The sequence below is a fragment of the Pinus tabuliformis genome, chromosome 2_1 (assembly GCF_031772625.1).
Source record: "Pinus tabuliformis cultivar Carrire ecotype Pingquan chromosome 2_1, CPIR1, whole genome shotgun sequence".
Taxonomy (NCBI): domain Eukaryota; kingdom Viridiplantae; phylum Streptophyta; class Pinopsida; order Pinales; family Pinaceae; genus Pinus; species Pinus tabuliformis.
This window is the reverse complement of record NC_142299.1, coordinates 816,086,169-816,095,077: the sequence shown is the minus strand read 5'-3', so window position 1 is coordinate 816,095,077 and position 8,909 is coordinate 816,086,169. Positions and strand designations below refer to the sequence as shown.

Genomic DNA, 8,909 nt, shown 5'->3' with positions numbered 1-8,909 from the left:
GATTGACATGAGCCAAATCACCTTGCTTCTCCTCTAGAAGTCTGATTGACGAAAGCACCTTTTGCATCATCTGCGGTTTTATCCGTGACAGATCTTGCACTATTGCATTCATCAAAATACATACAAAATCAGTGAAAACATTTTGCTAAAACAAGAACAGAAGAAAAATTTAAGGAAAGACGGCATATTGCACTAGTCGATTTGAAAATAAAGTTACGAGACGAATTCAAGGCGTTTGGAAAAGAAAGCATACATCTCGGCTTCTTGTTGTTTTCCAGGTCCGAATTCCAAACTAGTACTGTAATTTACGCCTGGTTCGTTTGATTCAGAGTCTTTCTAAACGCGTACAAACTCGAAAGCTACAGATGCACTTGGAGACATAGCGGGCAAACTAAATTGTTCCTATGAATCAACAAAATTTCCGTTGCAGCCTACCTTTTCTCAAAGCTCTGATACTCCTGGAATTAATCAAATAGTCGAATACATGTAGATTATTTTATTTTCTGCATCTAAGTAAACTCTTCCATAATGATATTTTCCTGGTGAGAGGTGATTTCGATTTGATAAAATCACTTGAGGAAAAGAAGGGTGGCATTTTCCATTTTGACACTAACTCACACCTCTTCCACAACATTATTAACTCAATTAACATGGTGGAAATCCCTATCCGCAGTCGAATCCACACCTCGAACAACCACAGAGGAGGTAAACATCAAATTTCTTGTTTGTCTAATCTCTTTTTAATCTCTAAATCTTTTCTTGCTAAAGATATTTTCTTGGGAGCTTCTATTTTACCAAGCATGGGGTCAGTTTAATGACCCATTTTTCTTGAGCTTGACATCAAATAGGCCCCAATAACAGGCCATTTAGATTTGAAGGCTTATGGCTGTAGGATCCTTCCTCTATGGATAAATCCAAGGAATGGTGGAAGGAAATGGAACTCCAAATCCATTCCCCAATGACCATATTCTAGAAAACACTAAAATCCCTCAAGGCTCAAATCAAAAGATGGCCCCAAGGAAGAGTCTATGAATATTCTCCAAGAAAAAAACTAATTAAAAGTCCAAATGGGATATATACGGTAACAAATTATCCTAGTGAAGCCTTAGCTCAACAGAAAGGATCTATCTTGGTGCAATAATAAGAAAGAAGGAAACATGAAGAACAACTCTAGAAACATAAATCATAAATCAATTTGTTAAAAGAGGGAGAGAAAATTACTAGATTCTTCCACATATTTATGCTCTAGCATCACCACCACGACCAAATACTTTCCATTCTAGAAAACTCTAGAAAAAAAACTCACATATGCAAGGACCTAGAAGGGGAGCTCAGGAATTTCTACAATAATCTCTTGAAAGAACCCTCGACCAATAGGCTAACTTCCATTAGAAAAATAGTTCCCACATCCATTGTCTAGTTTCCCATGATCATAATGTCACCCTCATGATAGAAATCACCCTTAAAGATCTAGAAGAGGTGGTCATGAGTATTCCTAAAAGTAAAGCCCCCAAGCCTAATGTCTTTACTACAAACTTCTTTCAAGTCTGTTGGCCATTCCTAGGCCCATAAATTTTAGAGCTGCCGAAGAATTCAAAAAGATGAGATTTGCCCTTCCTACTCTCAATTCAACCTTCCTCACTCTTATCCGCAAGTCACATAACTATGTAGCTTATGGCATGTATCCCTTTGTAATGTCCTTTATTAAACTATTTCAAAAATAATAGTCAACCATCTAAAATCTCTTCTACCCTCACTCATTTCAAGGAGCAATAAGGTTATGTAGAAGGGTGCCAAATCCTAGATGGCATCATTGTTGTGCGTAAGCTCATCCACTCCTTGAAAATACTCAAGAAAGTGAGCATGGTTATTAATCTTGACTTCTCCAAAGCATTTGATAAACTAAGCTAGTCTTACCTTTATCACACCCTCAAAGCTTTCAACTTCTCTCAAGAATAAACTAATTAGATTTGTTTTCTCTTCTCCTCACCTTTCTTCTCCATTCTCCTCAATTATCCTCAATGGTTCTCCCACCAAAACCTTCAACTCTTCAAGGAGCATTAGGAAAGGATACCCCCTATTTCCCTTCCTATTTGTCCTTGCAGTTGAAGGTCTTGGTAGAGTGCTTCAAGCTAGTAGAAGGAAAGGCTTATTATCCTGTATTCGCCTCAGTAATTCCATGAATCCCCCACTCACCAACAATTTATTGAAGACACAGTGTTAATGGGTCAACCTTCATTCAAAGAATCTAAATCTCTAAATCAGAGTTTGGATGAGATTTTATGGGCATCTAGAACTTCCATTAACCCCTCCAAATTGAAAATTTTCTTCTTCAATATCCATTTAGGAATCCAATCCCATTTGGACAGAATGCTCATCTTCCAATGATCTTCCCTTCCCATCATCTACCTTAGTGCCCCTCTCACTAACAAATACTTAAAACAATTCATTGGTAGTATCTTCTTGATAAAATATCCAATAAGCTCAATAATTGGACCTTATGAGATTTAAACATCATTGGGAACCTCACGCTCCTCAAGCTTGTTCTCCAAGCTTTACCCATTTATAGAATCTCAATCTTGGTGGCCCCAAAAGGAGCACTTAGAACCATTCAAAATATCTACAAATCCTTCTTTTGGAGGGGGCGATGGGGTCAACGTATGAGTAGATAGCGCAAGTGGGCCCTTATGGCCTGGGACAAACTCTTCCTTCCTAAATCTTGGGGAAGCCTTATGTTTGAGACTCCGAAACTTTCAGTAAGGATGTTATGGGTGCCAAATTGTGGTGGTGTTGGATTCAAAAGGGCCAATATCTCTAGAAAATTTATGGCATGAAAAATGCATACCTCACCACTCTCTAATCCAAAAACTAAAGTTGGATCATTCAATGTTAGGATCTTCTATATGGACTCTTGCTTAAAATAACAAATCTCTCATACAGACCCATAGCTTTTGGGAAATATGCACGCACTTGTGGCAGGACTCATGAAAACAAATGCCTAAATTGGACCAGCAAGAGCATCTCAATGATCTAAAAATATTCTTGGTAGGAAATGGTTACATGCAAGTAAATCAATATTGTTGGCCTCAACATAGAAGATCTTCATGGTGTGCTCGGAAAACAATATATGACTGGCCTTCGGGAATCCCCTTATGGTTATGGCAAACACTACAACGTCATCTTGAGCAATGCCTTATCCTAATCGTAGATGGCATTGACACACTATGTTGGGGTTATCAATCAACAGGCATATTCACTATGATGGAAGTGTACTCCTTGGCCACTAATACCATCTACGCCCCCAATGCTAACATGTGGCCCAAGATTTCTCACTTCCTATGGCTATTGGCTTGGAAGAGAGCCCTGACTTGGGATAAAATCATCAGAAGGGACTACGAAGGATCCTCTATTTTCTATATACGTAGAGCTAGTCCCAAAAGTGTTGAGCATTTGTTCATTGATTGTTCATTTGTGGATCAAGTTTGGACAAAATTATATTCCTACTTAAGGAAGTAGGAAGATAGACACAACTCACTCTTGGAAACAATCTCAGCTTGGAAGCCCTTCCCTTTCAAAAGCGAAATCCTTAATAAAGCATGGTCTCTCTTCCCTGGATTCATATTTTGGTTGATTTGGAAAGAAAGAAATAGCCAAATTTTTAAGTAAAGTCCATCCTCTTCTGATTCTGTTTGGTATAATGTATCATTTAGTGTAATAGAGACCACCCTCCTCTCCTCGCAAATTGCCAACAACTAGTAGATCTCTCCATCTAAAGCACCATTCTATTCTACCTTTTAATTTTTCAACCAACATCCACCCACCCAACCTCTCTCTCTCCTCATCCTCCCCTTCCCCCCTTACTTGTTCCCCCTTTCTTCTTGGCTTTATCAAATACAAATTCGACAGTGCATCCAAAGTCAACCCAGGACAGACAAGTTATGGAGGCATCCTTAGGGATGACAATGACAATCTATTATTTGTGGTTGTTGGCATTTTAGGCCATGCCACCAATAATGTGGTTGAATTATATGCATAGGAAATGGGATTGTAAATCGCCAACCAGCAGGGTTTCAATAGGCTCATGGTGGAAGGAGACTCTATGTTAGTCATCTCCACCATCAAGAAAATTTTATCAAACACTTCTATTGACAAGCTACCCAAACATTTGTGTCTGGAGAATTTCCTTCACAACAAATCCATTCTTCTAGCTTCCAATAGCTCTGTCATCCTCCATGTTTTTCTCTCTAATAATAAACCTGCTAAGAATTTACCCAACTTAGCATGCTCACAAAACAAGCTTCAACTTTCTAGACCCAAGTCAACCATCTCCTCCTCCCCATCAATCTCCCCATGCAACTCCATGGTTCTTTCAGACCTCTCCACCTAGGCTCCTTGAGATACTTCTAACCCCCCCATCGGGTTGCCCCGCCTAAAGACCTTACAACACCCATTGGTGTATCTACTACAATATGATTGGCATTGGTTTCTCTGTGTCTTACAATAGTTCCATCATTTTTTAATGAAGTCTCTTTTAGCACTTATATACTTTCAACAGGGTTACAACAACCTAGTTACTCAATTATTTTTTTGTTATACTTTATGTTCTAATGACTTTGGTCATACTCTTATCTATTACAATATGTACGTAATTTCTTAGATTTGTAGTCTCTTGGATTTGTAGTCTACATTTTCGTTACTGGTCTAGTTTCCCTAATAATAAATCGTAGTAAAAATATAGATTTGTAGACTCTTGGATTTGTAGTCTACATTTTAGTTATTGGTCTAGTTTCCCTAATAATAAATCGTAGTAAAAATAATTTTAACTATGTTATATATTTAAAAAAATAGATCGATAGATTTGTTTATAATAACTTTATTTTATTTAAAAATGTATACTTGGATTTCGTTAATATTACATAATTATAAAAGAATTGAAAAGATAATCAAACTTATACGTTAATGGTACATAATTATAAACCAAAATATAAAATATATACTTAGATTTCTTAAATTTTACATAATTGAAAAGGGAAGTGAACTTAAAAATTAATGTGGCTTGATAAACAAAATTAAAATGCGGGTAGAGGTGTAGTTGATGACAACTTTACCTTATTAAAGAAATCACCACATCAATCTATATTACATAACAAATTTCGTTAGATTCCCATGGAATTTATAATTTATAAGAGTAAGGTACGTGAAATCTATTTCTATGCATAACAATGTTACTATGTTGCAACTTGCACATGAATGCATGTTGTAGCAGTAGGGGTAGTCGGTGTGCACCCTCCTCGCGCGATGCTGTGGTGTATTTGATCCCATAGTGTTTATTTCGGTGATACTCGATATGACATGACGGCTGTTTCAGCATATGTATGTATAATATGACGGTTAGTCAGTGCAGTCTGATAATATAATGTAATTAAAAGAAGGTCTTATTCTACTTCTCCTAACTAACTCCTCTCATTTTAAAAAAATGTTCTCCTCGAAACTAGTCCCTCTTATTTTAAAAAAAATGTTACTGTGTTGCAACTTATGATATGGAATTTGAATTATTTTATTTATATAAGAAGCTCATAAACGTAGCATGGAGCTTTATCCACGATAACTCTATTTTATTGAAAAATAAATACTTAAAGAAATACTTGGATTACATAATTATAAACGAATTGAGAAAGTAGGTGGGCTTGTATGTTAATTTTGCATAATTATAAACCAAATAAAAATGTGATAAAAATGTGAGTGCAGTTGTACTAGATGACAACTTTACCTTATTAAAAATCACCAAATCAATCTATATTACCTAACAAATTTCGTTACCGAGATTCCCATGAAATTTATATAGTTAGAAAATAACTAAATACTCGTGGACTTGTAAACATATTGCCAACGTACATGATGTACATTACCAACTTTCTACTCTTCACGTCACATATAAGAGCCCTCATGAGATACACTTTATTTTATTTATTTTTGATAAAATTATGAATAATCTCTTTACAATAAATGAAAGAATAAAGAAATTACTCAGCAGCTCCAGGCTAACAACCCGAACGATGTGAGAATGGAGGCGGTTGTTGCTTCTGCTCACGGTGGTACTCGAGAGAAAACGCGTTCGTTTGCTCAATTTAATGTGGATGAAAACGATTTGGTTAAAAGATTAGAAAATGCCGCGTGATGCCATTAATGGTCCATACCATCCACCGACATCTGAAAATCATTGTGATGAGCAAGCCAACGAGAGGATCATCTGGTTGTCTGAATCTTTCCTGGCTTTCCAAGGCAATGTCGCCGGCTTCATCGTGGTGTAAGGAGACCCTCTGTTAATTCTGTACCAATTTTTTTTAATCCTTTTAATACTCATGATTTGCCTACTCAGTCATCTAAATTTACACTAAATTTAATTATCGTAATTGATTTAAATGCTGGATTTGCTATTCAATCTTCTGAATATACATAATTTTTAAAAATGATATAGAGTTTATTTACCTCTCCTTTCGCTTTTGGAGGAAGTGTTGCACAGATAATTTCGGGACAATTTCCAGGCCTGCGCGCGAAAAAAGTTGAAAACAATGTAAAAACACAATTTTCAATCTTGAAAACCTTTTTATACTTTTTACATTCTGTAGAATAGTATGAAGTTATGAACCACATTTGTCAATATAAAATATTTTACGATCCACGTCTTACCTACGGGAAGTCTTTCAGGCTGATCTTCATTGTCAGCGTTCGATGCAGGCTTATGATGCAGCGGTTTCAATATCTGTTGGATTTTGCTGATATTAATCTGAGGTCTTCTTGTCTTCCTCGAACTTATAGAGCCGGCAAACCTAATAATGGCTTCTGCCTGTCACGAAAATGACGAAATAAGCCTGCGAATAAATTAAAGAACGCGAAGAGGACTAAAGATGCAAACGTTTAGTCAAAAATATATACGAAATTTGTTGTGAAAGTATAAAATTTGTTGCTGAGATCAATATAATACCTTCTCAGCCGGCACATTGTAAAAATTCACCATTCCGCTATAAAAAATAACAAATTGACCTGTGGACTGCTGCTCGGGGGTTTTTGCTGGAACTGATCTGCTTCAAATAGTGCGCAAAACACAAAGTTAACCTTATCATACATTTAAGCTCGCTCAGCTATCAAGAATTAGTAAATATATCAAATTACAAATTTCTGGAGATGAAAATACCTCGAAACCGGATCAGTTTGGCTGATTGCAAAGGGCATAATAATGTTTCTTTCTGCAACTCTACTGTTTGAACTGAAACCGGTGCATACGGGAAATAATTCCATCAATTCCGCGTGACTGGATGCCTCAGAGCGTCCACTAAATCCCTTGGCCCGATGATTGACATGAGCCAAATCGCCTTGCTTGTCATCTGAAAGCTTGATTGACGAAAGCACCTTTTGCATCATCTGCGGTTTTATCCGTGACAGATCTTGCACTGTTACATTCATCAAAATAAATACGAAATCAGCCAAAACATTCTGCTAAAACAAGAATAGAAGACAAATTTAAGGAAAGACTGCATATTGCACCAGTCGATCTGAAAATAAAGTTGCGAGACAAATTCAAGGCGTTTGGAAAAGAAAGCATACATCTCGGCTTGGCTTGCTGTTTTCCAGGGCCGAATTGCAAACTAGTACTGCAATTTACGCATGGTCCGCTTGATTCAGAGTCGTTCTGAACGCGTACAAACCCGAAAGCTACAGATGCACTTGGCGACATAGCGGGCAAACTGAATTTTTCCTGTAAATCACCAAAATTTCCGCTGCAACTTAAGTTTCTCAAAGCTCTGATACTCCTGAATCAATCAAAGCGCCGAATACATGTTGCTAACAAATAATTAGCAGGCAGGGGTGGTGATAAAGGAAAGGTGGGTAGAATACGCTACCTTGCAAGATATAGGTGTATATTTCGCACGTGCTCATCACCATTAGCGAGCTAACCAGACTTCACAACATGAACGTTTCCGTCACGCAACAGTAAAATCCAAGTATATAAGCTGGACGAACGGGTTTCAGCGGTGTGCTAAATGTGCCTGTCAACATGGCGGGGTTATCGCTTGCTATTGACTTTAAAGGAAACAAAGGCATGAACTGGTTGTGACGGGAAATGAATTGTAGCGCACTGGCGGTGATTGGAAAAGAAGGGTCTGGTAGGATGTCTGTGGCGCCTTTGGAATGAGCATGTGCTCCATTTTCCGTGGGGACAAGCGAAACTTTGGCATGTACGTTACCATACATTAATAATTGAATATGCAAGGATTTGGTAGATAAGAAGCAAGTAATCCAAATAAGGGACTTAATTTCATTAAGTTTAATTGTTTTGACATTTCCGCCAATAATTTTTACATATTTAACAAAGAGTGTAGAGTGTCTGTGGTTTTAAAAGAATTTATTTACATATTTAACAAAGAGGGTAGAGTGTCTATAGTTTTAAGAGAATTTATTTACATATTTAACAAAGAGGGTAGAGTGTCTATAGTTTTAAAAGAATTTTCAACTTATCTAGTGGTTGAATTATTTTTCAAATTTTCTATTTTAAAAACTTTAATTCGTCAAGTTCCATCTTTAACTTTAGTACTTTAGGCATTAGATTTGTATGTTTGAGTGTGAATGGAAATAATTTATCCGTCAACCCTCATTTAAAAAAACAGAGTAGATCGAAATTTGATCTTTTGTACGACCCTTGCTCTCCCCATCGTTGTGCATACACCGAATCCTGGGAAACCATGATAACTTCTCTCCAAAGAAAGTCGTGAAATTTTGTAGGCACTGTTGCAGATTGAGGACGGAATCGAGAGGGGCCACAACATCAATCGAAAATGGGAATACCATGATATGTTATATGTAATCTTTTCTGTGAAAAAATTGCAAATATATAATCTTTTCTGTGAAAA

General features: G+C 36.9%; 1 protein-coding gene across 1 annotated transcript; it reads right to left on the bottom strand.

Annotated features, from left to right (window-relative positions):
* Positions 1-6,616: 6,616 nt before the first annotated feature.
* Positions 6,617-7,769, bottom strand: LOC149203119 (uncharacterized). The gene is made up of 4 exons (XM_089401768.1): positions 7,606-7,769; positions 7,196-7,451; positions 6,986-7,082; positions 6,617-6,847 (listed from the first exon to the last, which is right to left on the bottom strand). The coding sequence occupies exons 1-4, from the start codon at positions 7,733-7,735 to the stop codon at positions 6,617-6,619; spliced, it is 714 nt and encodes a 237-aa protein (XP_089257894.1). The 5' UTR covers positions 7,736-7,769.
* Between the last annotated feature and the right edge of the window lie 1,140 nt (positions 7,770-8,909).

What these genes read in the sequence shown, in the direction of transcription:
- LOC149203119 (XM_089401768.1), bottom strand. Translation starts at nt 7,735, where the DNA reads ATGTCGCCAAGTGCATCTGTAGCTTTCGGGTTTGTACGCGTTCAGAAC. An exon ending in ACAGCAAGCCAAGCCGAGAT is followed by an intron (nt 7,452 to 7,605) that starts GTATGCTTTCTT and finishes TGAATGTAACAG; the next exon opens with TGCAAGATCTGTCACGGATA. An exon ending in ACAATGTGCCGGCTGAGAAG is followed by an intron (nt 6,848 to 6,985) that starts GTATTATATTGA and finishes TTTTCGTGACAG; the next exon opens with GCAGAAGCCATTATTAGGTT.